This window comes from Heterodontus francisci, chromosome 10 (genome assembly GCF_036365525.1).
Source record: "Heterodontus francisci isolate sHetFra1 chromosome 10, sHetFra1.hap1, whole genome shotgun sequence".
Taxonomy (NCBI): Eukaryota; Metazoa; Chordata; class Chondrichthyes; order Heterodontiformes; family Heterodontidae; genus Heterodontus; species Heterodontus francisci.
In genome coordinates this window covers 63,158,521-63,176,599 of record NC_090380.1, presented here as the reverse complement: position 1 = coordinate 63,176,599, position 18,079 = coordinate 63,158,521, and the positions used below count along the sequence as shown (strand labels likewise).

At 46.0% G+C, this 18,079-nt stretch overlaps 1 protein-coding gene across 6 annotated transcripts in view; it reads left to right on the top strand.

The window, feature by feature from the left end:
* The window catches only part of riox2 (ribosomal oxygenase 2), a 46,289-nt gene that overhangs the window by 25,730 nt on the left and 2,480 nt on the right, over nucleotides 1–18,079 (top strand). For all 6 annotated transcript variants that reach the window (XM_068040616.1, XM_068040615.1, XM_068040610.1 and 3 more), the window contains exon 9: nucleotides 387–491. In XM_068040616.1, coding sequence (XP_067896717.1) covers nucleotides 387–491 — 105 coding nt within the window. The remainder of the gene's footprint in view (nucleotides 1–386; nucleotides 492–18,079) is intronic.

Sequence of the window (18,079 nt, the reverse complement as noted above, 5' to 3'; positions counted from 1 at the left end):
GAGGGGCTGAATGGCCTACTCCTGTTCTTATCTTCCTATGTTCCTAGAGTAGATAGAAGGAGTCTGTTTCCAGTGATTGAAGGGTCTAGAACAAAGAGACATAGATGTTAGATTAAATGTAAGATATTTAGGACAGAGAGTAGGAGAAATGTTTTTACAAAGAGGGTTGTGGGAAGTACTACCAGAGTTAGTAAATGAAGCAAAGACCATGTCAACATTTGAAAAGTTGGGTAAATAATGGAAGGAAAGGAGAATGAAGGGATAGGAGAACAGGGTAGGCACATGGAATTAGGACCACTGGTAATGTGGAGGACAACAAACATGGACTGCTTGGGTCGAATTGTAATTTCTGTGGAATTCTATGGTTGCTGCAATTTTTTTTTCAGGATGAATCTCGAGAATTGATGGTGTATGTATATCATTCTCTGAAAAATAGCAGAGAAAACCACATGATGGGGGCTGAGGACAATGAAGAAGAAGAAAGTTTTCAGGTAAGAATACTTTTGTTTTCTTGAAATTCTGTTAATGTGATGAGATTTACTTGAACTCCCATGTATTTCAACTTGGGAAGGGGGAAAGACCAGCATGATTTTAAAGATACTCAATCCAATAATGGAAGTATAGGAACATAGAAATAGGAATAGGCCATTTCCCCCTCGAGCTTGATCTGCCATTCAATGAGATCATGGTTGATCTGTGACCTAACTCCAAATACCTGCCTTTGCCACATATCCTTTAATTCCCTTGGTTAACAGAAACTTATCAATCTCAGATTTAAAATTAACAGTTGAGCCAGCATTAACTGAGAGATCCAAATTTCTGTTATTCTTTGCATGTAAAATTGTTTCCCAGCTTCACTCCTGAAGGGCCTAATTAAAGGCTCTAATTTTTAATGCTATGTCCCCTTGTTCTAGATTCCCCACCCAGTGAAAATAGTTTCTATCTACCCTATTAGTTCTCCTTAATATCTTGAAAACTTCAATCAAATCACCCCTTAATCTTCAAAATTTCAAGGAATACACCCCTAGTTTGTGTAATCTACTCATAATCTAACCCTTGGAGTCTGGGTATCTTTCTAGTAAATCTGCTGCACTCCCTCCAAGGCCAGTATATCCTTCCTAAGATGCAGGACTGGATTTTTGATGCCCGCTGAATGCAGGTGCAGAGGTGAGCACAATTTAAAGATCGTGTTCTTGGAGGTCAGCACTGGGACCCGCCGCCTCAGGAATGCAAAGCTATTTTTAAAGAGATGCTGGGAGGCAAGGAATGGCAACCCCGCATGCCTGCAATTAATTGCCCACTGAGCTCATTATGGAGCTCATAAAAAGGCTTCTTAGCAACAGTTTGGGATTTTTAAAAGTAGGGAATGGGGAGGATGCCATATGTGGAACATGGCAGTGTGTACAAGACGTGGATGCTGTGGGGGACCATTAGGGCTATGGGAAGGGTGATTAAAATAATGCTGTGGCACAAAATTAAGCTCAGCAGCTTTAAAAGTGCCACAGAGTAGCCATTGCTGGAGCTGTGAGACTTGCTTTTCTTAGTGGTGAGTGGCAGGAATCAGGAGAGGGACATGAGCCTGTTGGCATCACTTGGGCACTGGCGTTTGGCAGAGGAAGGCCTGGTGAGCAAACGGACCCCCGCTGAGGGAGTTTGGATGGGAGCAGGCTTCTCTGACATTGGACAGAGCAGCCAGGATGAGCCTCAGCAGGAGGCCAGAGGAGCACAGTGGGGGGCGGGGGGGCGTTGGTAGAATGTGCTATCCAAGACATCAGGTCTACTGCCCAACAGTCAGCTACCTGCAAATGACAGAGTGTCAGTGCCGTAGGAGGCTGCACCTATCCAAGCAGATGGTCTCAGACCTTTGTGCTCTCGTCCACAATAACCTGAGACCTCACGTTCCCAATGGCAGTCCCTTTCCTGCAGCCATCAAGGTCACCGTCACCCTGAATTTCTATGCAACCCAGGTCATTCCAGGGATTTACTGCGGACCTAGCCAGCATCTTGCAGTCGGCAGCTCATTACGCCATCAGGCAGGTCATGAATGCCATATTCAGGAGGGCGGGGGACTGCATCCACTTTGACACAGATGGGCCTGCGCAGACACAGAGGGGGGCATTGGATTTTGCCTCCGTCGCTGGATTCCCCCAGTGCAGGGCATCATCGATGTGGCTGTCAAGACACCCAGTTAGTAGCCAGTGAGATCCATCAACAGGAAGGGCTTCCACTCCCTCAATGTCCATCTAGTCTGCAACCACAACAAAAGCTTCCTCCATGTGCACGTTCCCTTTCCTTGTAGCTGCCATCACTCCTTCATCCTCTGCCAGTCTACGCTGCATTGCATCTTCACTTCATCCTCCAAAGTGCGTGGATGGATCCAAGGGGACAAGGGATATCCCTTGAAGATGTGGCTGCTGACCTCTCTAAGGGAGCCCCAGACAGAGGTACAGAGGCAATACAACCAATGCCACCTGTACAACAGGCCAACCATTGGGCAACCATCGGGCTTCTGAAAAAGCGATTCCCCGCACCTGGACCGGTCGGGTGGTTCTCTCCAATACCTTCCTGCAGTGGTCTCTTGTCATTGTGGTGGTCTGCTGCGCTGTCCATATCATGACCCTCCCGACAGGTGTGGGCCTTGAAGCCAGTGAGGCCCTGGAAGGAGAAAGCTTATTGAGGGAGGAGCAGGAGGTAAGAGAGGAGGAGGGGGATAACATTGAACGGAGAGGTGCCTGAGCTGAGAGGACCTCCCTCCTCTACCCCATGACCTCCAGCATTAGATCCAGGTTGGCATTGATGAAGGGAGGGTCTGCGCCGCCCCTAGTGCCAGCCCTCCAACTCCCCTGTGACATCTAGCTTCCCTCTGGTGCAGTGGAAGGCTTTGACACAAACCGCAAATCTCTTCAGGACAACAAGCAGCCTCAGTGATGGCTGACGGGAGTCTACATGAGTCCCACACTTGATCTGACTCACCTCCATTCCTGGGCCCATGGCTCTCAGTGGACTGGAAACCTGACCCCATACCATTTAAGGTCTCACCTATTTGAAAATTGCATTCTGAATCAGTTCCCTACCAGAGGTGGGTTTCTGATCCAGAACCATGCCCGGTTCCTGTTTCCTGCCTCTGTAACGAAAATCCAGCCCATGGGGTCTAGAACTGAACACACTGCTCCAGGTGTGGTCCAACCAGGGCTTTGTTTAGATAGCTGCAGCATGACGTCTTCCCCTTGTGATCTAATCCACTAGATATAAAGACCAGCATTACATGAGCCTTTTTGGTTATTTTCTATACCTGTTCATGACATTTTTAATCATCTGTGCACCTGGACTCCCAAGTCTCTTTGGACCCCCACTGTTCCTAGCTTTTAACCATTTAGAAGTTACCCTGTTGTGTCCTTTTTAGGTCCATAGTGGATTACCTCGCGCTTGCCTATATTGCCACAGTTTTGTCCATTCACTTAATCTATTTAGTATCACTTTGCAATATTATGCTTACAGCTACACTGCATATATTGCTGCCTATTTTTGTGTCATTAATAAGCTTGGATATGTGGCTCTCTATTCTGCCATCTAAGTCATTACTAAATACAGTGAATAGTTGAGGCCCCAACACAGATCCCTGTGGGGTGCCACCAGTCACATCCTGCCAATTGTCCCTACTTACTGTCTCTTGCCGTTCTGCCAATCCCCTAACCAGGTCACTAATTTGCCTCCATGAGGTTCTTCGTTAGCTAGCAGCCTCTTCTGTGGGACTTTATCGACTGCCTTCTAGAAGTCTATATAAATAACATCCATAGACATTCCCCTATCCACTACTTGAGCCACCTTTTGAAAAAAAATTGACCTACCCTGTACAAATCCATGCTATCTGTCTCCTGATCAGCTGAAAAATGTCAAGGTGTTCAGTCACTCCATTGTTACGACCAGGTGAGGAAGGGGTCTAGGGCTCCCCTTTCGGCCTTTTCCTGGTTTGGCCGTAACAGGGTTTAACTTTTAAAACACATTGTTTTTAGCTTCCCGTCAGTGAGTCCTTGCTCACTGCTCTCTAATTGTAGTTGTAAAGGAATCAACCAGACAGGTTTGCTCAGATTTAAACAAGAAAGGTGTTAAGTTTATTAACCTTAAAACTCTAATTCAGTTATAATTGCTAAAAAGACGCGCCGCAACCACGCTAGCCTGCATACGCAATAAACACACACGCAAATAGATACAGAGGAGGAGAAAGAATTAAAGAGGGGGAAGGGTTGAAATAGTAGATGGAATTCAGTTACTAGTTTTGGGTTGGATGTAAAGTCTTTGATTGAATTTAAGTCTTGCCGTTCTCGTTGGGGCCCTTTGCATACTTTCAAACTTGTTTCGCTGGTGCCAGAAGGTTGCAGGGGTCTTCTGTCTTGAGGCTTAAGTTACTTCTGTGGGTCGCAGGAACTTTGCGTGAGAGAGGGAGAGAGATATTGCTTCTCTTTTGGTCTTCAAAAGCAGTCTGTCTCAAAACCTTTCTGAGCACAATTCAATCAATTCCCAGGTTGGCCAGCAGGTTAGTCATGTGATTTGCTCTTTGTTTGAAACGGCATCACCGAAAGGTTCTTCAAAGCTTACTAGATGCACTCAATGGGGGGGGTGGTGGTCGAATGCTAGCTCTTACACAGACATTGTCTTTTGATCATCACTATTTGGCCTAACCATCAGCCTCAAGAAAACGAACATCATGGGGCAGGATGTCAGAAATGCTCCATCCATCAATATTGGCGACCACGCTCTGGAAGTGGTTCAAGAGTTCACCTACCTAGGCTCAACTATCACCAGTAACCTGTCTCTAGATGCAGAAATCAACAAGCGCATGGGTAAGGCTTCCACTGCTATGTCCAGACTGGCCAAGAGAGTGTGGGAAAATGGCGCACTGACACGGAACACAAAAGTCCGAGTGTATCAGGCCTGTGTCCTCAGTACCTTGCTCTACGGCAGCGAGGCCTGGACAACGTATGCCAGCCAAGAGCGACGTCTCAATTCATTCCATCTTCGCTGCCTTCGGAGAATACTTGGCATCAGGTGGCAGGACTATATCTCCAACACAGAAGTCCTTGAAGCGGCCAACACCCCCAGCTTATACACACTACTGAGTCAGCGGCGCTTGAGATGGCTTGGCCATGTGAGCCGCATGGAAGATGGCAGGATCCCCAAAGACACATTGTACAGCGAGCTCGCCACTGGTATCAGACCCACCGGCCGTCCATGTCTCCGTTATAAAGACGTCTGCAAACGCGACATGAAATCGTGTGACATTGATCACAAGTCGTGGGAGTCAGTTGCCAGCATTCGCCAGAGCTGGCGGGCAGCCATAAAGACAGGGCTAAATTGTGGCGAGTCGAAGAGACTTAGTAGTTGGCAGGAAAAAAGACAGAGGCGCAAGGGGAGAGCCAACTGTGCAACAGCCCCAACAAACAAATTTCTCTGCAGCACCTGTGGAAGAGCCTGTCACTCCAGAATTGGCCTTCATAGCCACTCCAGGCGCTGCTTCACAAACCACTGACCACCTCCAGGCGCGTATCCATTGTCTCTCGAGATAAGGAGGCCCAAAAGAATTGACAAAACCCATCTGGTTAATTGAATCAGGGGCGCTTCCATTGTCTCTCTGTGCAACTGTCTCTCAGAATGCAAATGCGCAGCCATGTTTTCTGCCACTGCTCTGTGGTCTTTTTAAACAAGTTATTTTCAATGTCCAGTAAGCGTTCAAATAGTGTTCCATATGACGAAATTAACATGTTTCCATTTGGCAGGTGTGGCTTTCCGTCACACCATCCTTCAGTATAGACTAGTAATTTCCCAACAACAGATGTTCGACTTACTGGCCTAAAATTCCTTGATTTCCCTTTCTCACCTTTCTTAAATAGCAATGATGTGCAATTTTCCAATCTAAAAGAACATTCCTGAATTGAGAGAACCTTGGAAGGTCAGACTTTAGGCATCTGAAATGTTCTCACCCACTTCCTGTAAAACCCTGGGATGAAAACAAGCTAGTCCTGAGGACTTGTTGGTATTTAGTACCATTATTTTCTTCAATGCTGTTAGTTTGCTTGTCTTATTTTTGGTGAGTCCATCGCTGATTCAGTGTTAATTTCTTGGGATGTCCGGCATGCTATACACTTCCTCTACTGTAAATACTGACACAAAGTAACTATTTAACATGTCCATCATTTCCTTATTTTCATTTATAATATTGCCATTGTCAGTTTTTAAAGAGCCCAAAGTACTCCTAATATAATTGTAATTGTTCTGTGTTGATTTTTATATCCCTTGTAAGTTTCTTTTCATACTCCCATTTTATAGCTCTTACTGTCACCCTTTGCGGTACTTTTATCTCTCCCATTCACCAGGACCCACGCTACTTTTGGAATTTTTGCATCCTTTATCTTTTAGTTTTATATTGTTCCTTACCTCTCGTCATTCATGGCTGTTTTTTTTGGCAAGTAGAGCTCTTGCCCCTTAGGCGCAAAAACTAGTTCTGTATTACATTAAATTCTTCTTTGAAAACCTCCAACTGATCTGCTGCTGTTTACTTGGTAAGGTAGCATAATGGTTATGTTCCTGAACTAGCAATTCAGAGGCCTGGACTAAAGATCCAGAGACATGAGTTCAAAGCCCACCTTGGCAGCTGAGGTATTTAAATTCAGTTAATTAAATAAATCTGGAATAAAAAGCTATTATCAGTAATGGTGACCATGAAATTACCAGATTGTCATAAAAACCCATCTGGTTCATTAATGTCCTTTTGGGAAGGAAGTCTGGCCTATATGTGACTCCTGAGCTGCGCTTTGAAATGGCCTAACAAGCCACTCAGTTTTCTCAAGAGCAGTTAGGGATTGGCACTAAATGCCTTGCCAGCAATGCCCACATCCTGTGAATGAAGGAAAATAAACTGGATAGTCTCTACCATATCCCATTGAAGTTGCTCTTACCTAAATCTAAGATCTTAGTAACTGTTTTGCATTTCTCCCTTTCAAATACAACATTGAACTCAATCATATTATGGTTGCTGTTAGATAAATGTGCATGCACCATTGGGTTGTTTACTAAATCTGGCTCATTGCTCATTATAAAATCTAATTTGGCCTTCTCCTTGTTGGTTCTCGGACAGAAAACTATCCTGAATACACTCAAGAAATGCGCTACATTTCTGACATGAGCTTGTCTACTTATCCCAATTTATATGGAAGTTAAAATCCCTCAGTAAAACCACTCTTTTATCACATGTTAGTCTAATCTCTGCATTTATATATTGTGCCACTTCACAGCTGCTATCAGCGGGCCAATACACAACTCTCACTACAATTTTAAATCCTTTTGTATTTCTTAATTCTACCCATAATGTCTCCATTGCCTACTTACCTCTCATTTAAATCATCTTATTCTTTCTTTGGCCTCCTTATCTCGAGAGACAATGGGTAAGCGCCTGGAGGTGGTCAGTGGTGTGTGGAGCAGCGTCTGGAGTGGCTATAAAGGCCAATTCTAGAGTGACAGGCTCTTCCACAGGTGCTGCAGAAAAATTTGTTTGTTGGGGCTGTTACATAGTTGGCTCTCCCCTTGCGCTTCTGTCTTTTTTCCTGCCAACTGCTGAGTCGCTTCGACTCGCCACACTTCAGCCCCGCCTTTATGGCTGCCCGCCAGCTCTGGCGAACGCTGGCAACTGACTCCCACGACTTGTGATCAATGTCACAGGACTTCATGTCGTGTTTGCAGACGTCTTTAAAACGGAGACATGGACGGCCGGTGGGTCTGATACCAGTGGCGAGCTCGTTGTACAATGTGTCTTTGGGGATCCTGCCATCTTCCATGCGGCTCACATGGCCAAGCCATCTCCAGCGTCGCTGACTCAATAGTGTGTATAAGCTGGGGATGTTGGCCGCCTCGAGGACTTCTGTGTTGGAGATACGGGCCTGCCACCTGATGCCAAGTATTCTCCGGAGGCAGCGAAGATGGAATGAATTGAGACGTCGCTCTTGGCTGACATACGTTGTCCAGGCCTCGCTGCCGTAGAGCAAGGTACTGAGGACACAGTCTTGATACACTCGGACTTTTATGTTCCGTGTCAGTGCGCTATTTTCCCACACTCTCTTGGCCAGTCTGGACATAGCAGTGGAAGCCTTTCCCATGCGCTTGTTGATTTCTGCATCTAGAGACAGGTTACTGGTGATAGTTGAGCCTAGGTAGGTGAACTCTTGAACCACTTCCAGAGCGTGGTCGCCTTTATTGATGGATGGAGCATTTCTGACGTCCTGTCCCATGATGTTCGGTTTCTTGAGGCTGATGGTTCGGCCAAATTCGTTGCAGGCAGCCGCAAACCTGTCGATGAGACTCTGCAGACACTCTTCAGTGTGAGATGTTAAAGCAGCATCGTCAGCAAAGAGGAGTTCCCTGATGAGGACTTTCCGTACTTTGGACTTTGCTCTTAGACGGGCAAGGTTAAACAACCTGCCCCCTGATCTTGTGTGGAGGAAAATTCCTTCTTCTGAAGACTTGAACGCATGTGAGAGCAGCAGGGAGAAGAAAATCCCGAAAAGTGTGGGTGCGAGAACACGCCACTCAGGATAGGAAAGGGGTCTGATGAGGTGCCGCTATGTTGAATTGTGCCTTTCATATTGTCATGGAATGAGGTGATGATACTTAGTAGCTTTGGTGGACATCCAATCTTATCTAGTAGTCTGAAGAGACCACGTCTGCTGACGAGGTCAAAGGCTTTGGTGAGATCAATGAAAGCAATGTAGAGGGGCATCTGTTGTTCGCGGCATTTCTCCTGTATCTGACGAAGGGAGAACAGCATGTCAATGGTCGATCTCTCTGCACGAAAGCCACACTGTGCCTCAGGGTAGACTTGCTCGGCCAGCTTCTGGAGCCTGTTTAAAGCGACTCGAGCAAAGACTTTCTCCACTATGCTGAGCAGGGAGATTCCACAGTAGTTGTTGCAGTCACCGCGGTCACCTTTGATTTTATAAGAGGGTGATGATATTGGCATCGCGGATGTCCTGAGGTACTGCTCCCTCGTCCCAGCACAGGCAAAGTGGTTCATGTAGTGCTGAGAGTATAGCAGGCTTGGCACTCTTGATTATTTCAGGGGTAATGCTGTCCTTCCCAGGGGCTTTTCCGCTGGCAAGAGAATCAATGGCATCACTGAGTTCCGATTTTGTTGGCTGTATGTCCAGCTCATCTATGACTGGTAGAGGCTGGGCTGCATTGAGGGCAGTCTCAGTGACAACATTCTCCCTGGAGTACAGCTCTAGGTAGTGCTCAACCCAGCGGTCCATTTGCTTTCGTTGGTCAGTGATTATGTCCCCTGATTTAGATTTGAGGGGGGCGATCTTCTTGATGGTTGGCCCAAAAGCTCTCTTAATGCCATCATTACATTCCTCTAATGTTTCTGGTGTCTGAGGCCAGCTGAATATGACTGCATAGGTGTTGCCAGTAGTCATTTGCGCAGCGCCTGGCTGTTCTTTGTGCAGTGCTTCTGGCTGCTTTAAGTGCTACGGATGTTAACTCGCTGAGGGCTTTCTTGTAGTTCAACAGTGCAATGCGCTTAGCGGCTATGACAGGTTCCAGCTCTTCAATATGAGATTGAAACCTGCATTCCTCTTCGCACGTTTGCCGTAGGTGGTCAAAGCTGACTCATAGATGGCGTCTCTGATGTGGGCCCACTTGGTCTCAGCATCCCCTGTGGGAGTGTTTTGAAGGGCTGTTGCAAGTGAATTTAGAAATTTTTATAACAGCTGTGGATGAGAAATTCTGCTCGTGTTGATGCGCGGGTGGCCCTTCTGCTTGGAATGATGCAACTTCTTTGGTCTGAGTCTAACCTTGCTGCACACCAGGGAGTGGTCGGTGTCGCAGTCCGCACTGTGGAAGCTGCGTGTGATTTGAACACTGTTTAAGGAGGCTCGCCTTGTGACGATGAGCTCTAGCTGGTGCCAACGACGCGATCTTGGGTGCCTCCATGAAACCTGGTGACACGGTTTAGTGTGAAAGAACGAGTTGTTGATGCAGAGGTTATGATAGGTACACAACTCAAGCAGTCTCTGTCCATTCTCATTCATCCTTTCAATTCCATAGCGCCCAAGGCAGGAGGGCCATGAGTCATGGTCGGCCCCAACCCTGGCATTAAAGTCCCTCAGCAGGAACAGGTGTTCGGTGTTGGGGATGCTACTAATATTGTGGAGTTCCTCGTAGAACTGGTCTTTAGTTTCAGGTGGGGAGCAGAGTGTTGGAGCATAGATGCTGAGTAGGTGTACTGGACCAGAGGTGGTGAGCAGTCGGATGGACAGTATGCGTTCCGAGCCATTTGAGGGAGGCTCTATCATGCTGAGCAAGGAGTTTCTGATGGCGAAGCCCACTCCATGCTGTCTTGGTTCTTCAGGATCCCTACCCTGCCAGAAGAAGGTGTAGTCTTGCTCTGTTACAGATCCACTCACGGGGAGGCTTGTCTCCTGAAGTGCTGCAATGTCTACGTTGAGTCTACAGAGCTCGTTGTTAATGATGGCGGTCTTCCGAGAATCATTGATTTGTGTAAGGTCTTCCGACAGGCCAGGACACATAGTAATGACGTTCCAGCTTGCAAAGCGAAGGGCTGGTACCTTTCCTTTTTTCATGTTGTTTGGTGCGGTGTTGCAGTCCACTTTTCGGGCAATGACCCTGAGCTCCAAGCACCCATTGAAGCAGGTGGACTGTGGCGGGACAGAACCTTATTGACCGGGGGCTGCCCGGTTTGAGGCGGGCGGTAGCTGTCCAATGAGGTGTGATGACCTCTCCCACTGACAAAGGCAACCCGTGGCGCCCAATCTCTACGCCAATTGAGCTGGACTTCTAACCCGTAACTGCTGCCTTCCGTGTTGTTTCAGTCGCTGTGAGGTGACTATGGAGTGACCTCTCCATGGCACATGCCTGGGCGAATGTATGGAGGTTGAGAGTTGCCCAAGCGTCAAAACCCCCCTCTCGGCCTTTCTGGTGGGGTCCAAAGGAGTGCAGAGCATGACGTTTGGCACCGGTATGGCTGCAGGAACTGCTGGAAATATGCCAAGGGTGACCGCCTACGGGGTTCCGCTCCGGATTTTCTGTTCGGGTTTACTCCCTTAGCCTTGGTCTCTCCCGAGATGCCCACAAGGCAGTGGGGTTGTTAGGGCCCCTACACAGGTGTAGGAGGATGCCGGTGGGAGGAGGGGGTGGGGTGGAGGGAAGAGGGTGCGAGGGAGAGCTGGGAAGGGGGTGGGGGGGGGGGGTGGTGCAGGGGGAAGATGGTGCGTGGGGGGGCTGGGAAGGGGTTGTTGGGGGGGTGAGCTGAGAGTGTGGAGCTGGGAAGGGGAGATGGAAGGGGGGGAAAGTGGGTGCAGATAATAAGCCATTTCCTCAGTTCCCACCATCGACGCCTGGAAAGCTCATCCGCGCCCTTCGGGAGGTGAGCGACATCCTCGGGCGCCGGTATCAGCATTGCCGACATTGCGCTGCAGATGCTCTCTGAGCCATCTCCCGCGGGCGCTTTGAAGTTGCGGCCGAGGAGCCGTTCGTGGCTTTTTGCGTGTTCATGGCACCTTTACGCAAGGCTTCCCCTCTGTGGTAGACTTATTTCCCTTGGGTCCTGCTGCTCCTCCTCTACAATGGACTTACCGTACGCCGTGGCCGCGGACACTGGACGGTGTAGAGGAGTATATATAGAAGTAATTTCATCCTTAATCATTAATGCTATTTCCTCTTCTTCCTGTAGATCTTTCAGTAATGGCTACCATGTCATACCCTCAAAGTTGAATTGGTGCCCGCAATCCATTCAGTTAGTTCCTTTATATTTTGTGTTTTTGTAAAGAACACATATTTAGGCCACACACCCTAAGCTGTCCCTGTGCTCTAGTGCTGTTTTTCTCTCACATTTATAGGGGAATGTATAGGTGAAAATGCTAAAGTTATTACAAATTTTCAATGATTTGAAGTTTTAAAAGGAGTTATGATGAGAGTTTTTCTTTGAAGTAAAAGAGAGCTTCTTATGGTTTAATGGTTAAGTGTCCAGCCCAACATGGTACAAAGTCATACAACCCAGAATGAACATTGGACCAGGAATAGTCCTTGAGCCTGTTCAACCATTCTATTAGATCATGGTTGATTTATACCTCCACTTCATTTGCTCCATAATCCCTTGATACCCTTACTGAACAAAAATCTTATCAATCTCAGTCTTGAAAATTTTTATCGTCCCAGCATTCACTACCCTGTGTGTGAAAAAGTGCTTCCGGGTGTCACTCTTGAATGACCTAACTCAACTTTTAAGATTGTGCCCTCGTGTTCTGGATTCCCCTACCAGAGCAAATAACTTCTCTGTATGTACCCGATCAAATCTCTTTATCATTTTAAACTGCAGGGCTTCAATTTTATGGGCAGTGCAAGAGCAGAATGTGTGGTGTGCGGGATGATTTAATTAGGCGGGTGGTGTTTTTTCAGATTCCCGACGGCGGGATTCTTTTTTAAATTACAATAAGTCGGCGATGTGTTTATGGCGTTCCAGGGTTCTCCCCGCACGGTGGCGGATTGCAGCTTTGCATTTACAGGCCATGAATACTCAATTCCCTACACTTAGTTCTGATTAAGTCCTACCTGCCAGATTAGGTCAACAGCTAGCGCTGTTCCCATGCCACTCGGTTCACATTCGTTTGAATGTGGCGTGCAGCAGTCCGCTTTGTGCAGTTGAGTCTGAGGTCAGTGTTTTTCATTCTAGAACTCACTAGCAAACGAATGCAAGGCTTGGAATGGATGTTTGCCTCCAGGCTCGCCACCAGCAATGGCAATTCTTCTCGGGGTCTACATCTTGGTGCAGGGGAGGCTACTTGGGGAGGACAGCATGGGGTTACCAGGTCTACATGGAGGGGCAAGGGAGCCTACTTGGGGTGAACGGGGTGGGGTTACTGGGTGCATGGAGGAGCAGGGGAGGGTGTCGGGGAGAACCAAGGATGAAGTTACCGGGTGCATGGAATATCAGGGGAGGGAGGAGCAGAGCGTCCAGGGTGTGTAGTGGCTGTTTTTGCTGCTGAAGCTGGCTGCGGGGTTGCTGGGTGGATTTGAGTATTACAGTCATCAGAAGAACATGAAGAGCCTAAAGGGAGGAATGAGTACTGTCAACGTCAGGGACTTATGGAGTGAATTCAGGGTACTGGCTGGCAGAGGGAATGGTCACAGTCAATCAGGGCAAATGGATTCTATAGTGGGGGGAAGGTCAATACTTAGGATTGGGTGTTCTACGGCATCACAGGGAGGGGAAGGGGATTTGGCAGTAATACTCAGTTTGATTTCAGGAGGATCAAGGGTCAGAGTGACATTTCAATGGTAACAGGAGTAGGAACACTGGGAGGGATGGTATGAATAAATTTATTGTGATACTGCCCAGTAATGGGGGGAAGTTCAATGGTAACAGAGGGAAGGGTTAAGGTTCCATTGGGTGGTTACACTGAGGATAATGGGTTCAGGCTGGAAGGTGGCAGGAGGAGGTTGTAAGTTGGGGAGACTTGCCTTAAATTGCACCAGCACCATTTTCTCAATTGATAATGAAAACCACACTCAAGAGTTGCAAGGCGAGTGGGAGGAGACAAATGATTGTAGGTGGGTACTCAACCTGGCTGCATCTCTAAGGCACAGAAAAAAAGACTGCACGTTGCCTGGATGTTTCTGCTGACTGGCAGCAGAAGGCTATTCTATGACCTGCATCCTCTTGGGTTTTGTGGGATACCCATGCCATTTACCCTCCAGGTGAATGCTGCACTCAGTTGATCGTGTACTGGCGTCTCCCAGGGATGAACGGGTGACATAAATGGCATATTATAGTCTGTGACACATAGTTGTATGGAAGAGGTGACCAATGTCCTATTTCTTCGTGCCAAGGAGTTCATCTGCTTACTCGTAGATGAGGACAGCCATGCAGCATGGTCTGTAGACATTGCCGCCATCACTGGTTTACCTCGAGTGCAAGGGGTTATTGACTGCACTCATGAGACCATTAGACCTTCTTGGGAGATGACTGCTGCATGTGTAAATCGTAAACATACAACTATTTTGTGAGGACAGGAGAAAGTTAATGCAGGTTTGCAAACGATTCCTGTCATGACTCATATTTTTCAATGAAAACACCACTGTGTGAGGTTATTGAAAAACAATCTGAATTGAACATCTTTCTTTTCTTTTTTTTTTATAAGGTGGCCTTTATACCCCAGGCCCCTTTTATATATTTTATGTCGAGGGGCTGAATTGAACACCTTGATCCATCGTGATGAGCGTTACCCCCTTGCTACATGGTTGATTACATCAGTCTGTCATCCCCAAAGCGGAGCTGAAGATAGATGCAAAGGTGCTCGCACATACACCAGAGCTAAGATCAGTAACACCAATGACATTTTTAAAATGCCCTGACACTGCCTTGAGAGGTCTGAAGAGGATCATCATGAAACACCAGAGAGGGTCTCATGCGTCATGGTTGCCTCCTGTGCATTACACAACCTGGCACTTAGACACAACTACTTTCTGCAGGCAGAAGAACAGGAGAAAGAACAGTTCCATACAGATGAGGATTACTTTGAAGAGGGTGAGGAGAAGGATAACAATGCAAACGATGCCATAATAGATATAAGGACAGTGGAGAGGCATGCAACAGACATCAGGGAGCACCTCGTATTTGCACTTCTCTTACAACAGTAACCCAATGTAAAAAGTGACGTTCACAGGAGAAAACCTACATTCTCTACTTGTGTTCACAAACCCCTGAAGTCTTAATTATTACAATGAAAAAAAAGGATTCTTCTGACAACATCACATAAACCCACAGTGGAGATATTGTAAATGGCCTTTATGCGAGCCACTTAATTGATACATTGAAAATTTTGAAATAAATCAAGGCATTAACCTGCCATCAGAGGAAGCTACAACATTGCAGCACTTTGATGCGACCAGCAGATCTAATGTTCTGTGGGCCTATCAAGCATTGTCTGTTAATATACAAATGTCTTTTCCAGCCAGGGCTGATCTGTTTCACAGGTCCTTTCCTTGCTCCTGCAACAGTTTAAAATCAATGTTCATGATGAAATTAATGTGCCTCATTTTTGGCTGGTGGGGGCCTAGCATGACACTATAAAATCACATAGGATAGGGGAAACATGGCAGAAGCGTAAGCTATGCCAACTTCCGGTCCCACCGTTGGGAACACGCGGGACTCAAAACCCCAGCCCTTGATTAAATCAATCCTAAACTGTTTAAACTCAAGGGAATGCAAGTGGAATTTATGCAACCTGCCTTCGTACTTCAACCTTTTCAGTCCTGGTATCATTCTGGTATATCTGCACTGTACTTCTTTCAAGCCCAATGTATCCTTTGTATGATGCAGTGTGTTGCGATCAGGTCAAGAGGGATTGAAAGGCTCCCCTCTTTTCCTTCTCCACAACAGGTTTATTTCTTTTTCAAGTGGATATACATGCCAATTCAGTGAGTGTTAACTGTTTACGCACCATGATCATAAAAGAGCCAATGGGACAGGTTTTCTCGAGTTTAAACCAATTTAAGTAAAAATAAAATAAGCTCCAACTTTCTCTCACATCCATGCACACAAGTAGGTTAGAGTGGGGAAGGATAGTTTGATCTAATTTAGAGTCCAGAGAAATAAAAGGGTATACTGTATGGAGGTTGGTGACTCACCTGGCTTCAGGCTGAATTCAGTGGTCCTGAGGCTTCCGGCTTGAAGAGATGGATGCTGATTCAGTGGTTCTCTGGGAGACAGCAATGTGACTGAATTCCTTCAAGGGAGATCACTCTCTGTTCTTTCCGGAAAGTTCTCTAAACTGTGTAGCTGAAGGAGGTTTCTGTCTGTTCTTTCCAGAAAGTTCTCTTTACACAATAGCTCCCCCGTCAGGCTTAAGTAAACAAGCACAGTCAGCAGACAAAGTTTGAAGCTTGCAAGTTTTGAGTGGTTCGCCTCCACCTTGTAACTTTTCTATGGTTCTGTTGGAAGGTGGAATTAGATTGGGCAGATAGTTTTTTCAGCCGGTGCAGGCATGATGGTCTGAATGGCCTCTTTCTGTGCCACAATTTTTCTATGGTTCACCAGTTTAATATTCAGGTTTCCAGCCGGTGGATTAAAAAAAAAATCATCATTCGACCTAGCACCTTTTCGTGACCAGTATCTAAAAGTGAATGAATAATTCCAGATAGGGTCTGACCAAGGCTCTGCATAACTTCCTTCCCTTTACGTTCCGGCCCCCTTAAGATGAAGGCCGACATTGCATTAGCCTTTCCTATTAGTTGTTGTACCGGTCTACTAGATTTTAGTGATTTGTGTACCTTGTTGCTAATCTCAGCCAGACAGTGCTACAGTTGGTTTTGCTGCCTGTGCTAAGTAAAGCAGAAATCTGCCAGTGCTGCAATTCCTGATTGCCATCCAGTGACTTCTAATGGAAAGTGCATGTATGCTCTATTAGGCATGGGCATGATACAGCCCACAATGGAATAGCCTGCTGAAATTTGGTTCTTAGGCTCACATACTGCTCCAGCATAATTCACCGCTCTTAAAAAGGAGACAAAAGGAGGGGCCAGCACAGAAGAGGATTTTGTCTTTCCTTGTCTCAACTTTCCTTTGATCCTGCTGCAAATCACAATCACCATTGATTGAAATGGGTCAGATTTTGTTGGTGTCAGCATCAAAACTGTGCTGCTTTGCATTATTATATTAACAAAAGTCCAATTACTTGTTGCAATATTAGTTGCCTTCTGTAGGTGGAGAGTCAATGGAATTTGCTGCACATAAAAACATCAATAATTGATCAAAAACATTATGTAGAAAGGGTCAGGGACCAAACATTTTAATTTAGAACTTCTAAAATGTGATTTCCTTTTTTGTTATAGCCATACTTCTCATATGAATATTCATAGTAAAGGCATCTAGATATGTGCCAACACCAACGAATCAATGAAAAACATTAGACTTTTTTTTACCCAAAATCTTTGGGAATTTGATGTTCTTGACATACTGGTTTCTTGCCATTTGGGGGTGTAAGTGAGCTTTGTTCAACAGAAGTGTCTCAGGATAGTCACAGCAAGTTATACTGCATGTGGCTGCCTAAACTTTAGCAAATGTTAATGGCTACTCTGTTCTGTGTTGTTAATTAAGGATTTAGGCGGCGCAGTGGTTAGCACCGCAGCCTCACAGCTCCAGCAACCCGGGTTTGGATCTGGGTACTGCTTGTGCGGATTTGCAAATTCTCCCTGTGACTGCGTGGGTTTCCGCCGGGTGTTCCGGTTTCCTTCCACAGCCAAAGACTTGCAGGTTGATATGTAAATTGGCCATTGTAAATTGCCGCTAGTGTAGGTAGGTGGTAGGGAATATGGGATTAATGTAGGATTAGTATAAATGGGTGGTTGTTGGTTGGCACAGACTCGGTGGGCCGAAGGGCCTGTTTCAGTGATGTTTCTCTAAATAAATAAAATAAATTATTTGGTACACTTCAGTTTCTAGACTCACATTCTTGTGCAGAATGTTTTTACAGAGGAAAACTACGTTAGAGATGACGAGAGATTGAATTTCAGCCAGTGGGCATAACAGTTATACAGGCAAGAATTTAACCACGATCTTCATTAAAATTGAATTGTTTTCTTGTGTATACTAGGAAAGGGAAAGCAAGTTTAAATGGGTTGGATTAGTATTTAAAGAGCTTGTCTGGAATTGCCTTTACCTAATTGCATAAGGGTGCATTCAGCTCCCTTTTTTTTGATGATCAGAGCTGATCTACATGGGTGAAAGTAAGTGGTTTGAAAAACTGGTAGAAGTGTGGGAATTCTCTAGAAACCATGGCTCTATTTATCACTATTAGCAGTTTTGGTGTTCTACAAAGCCTACATTAATCTAGTGATGGAATACTGGAACCCATGCTTGTTATAAGTATGTGGATTTTGTTTGCTTCTTTGTTAGGCCGAATTCAAAAAATGGTTGCTAATTAAGAAATATTTGATGCTAGATCAGAATGGCTTGTGCATTTGAATTTCTAAATGCAGCAATATAAATTGCAGGAGTTTCCTGGAAGCTGCATGA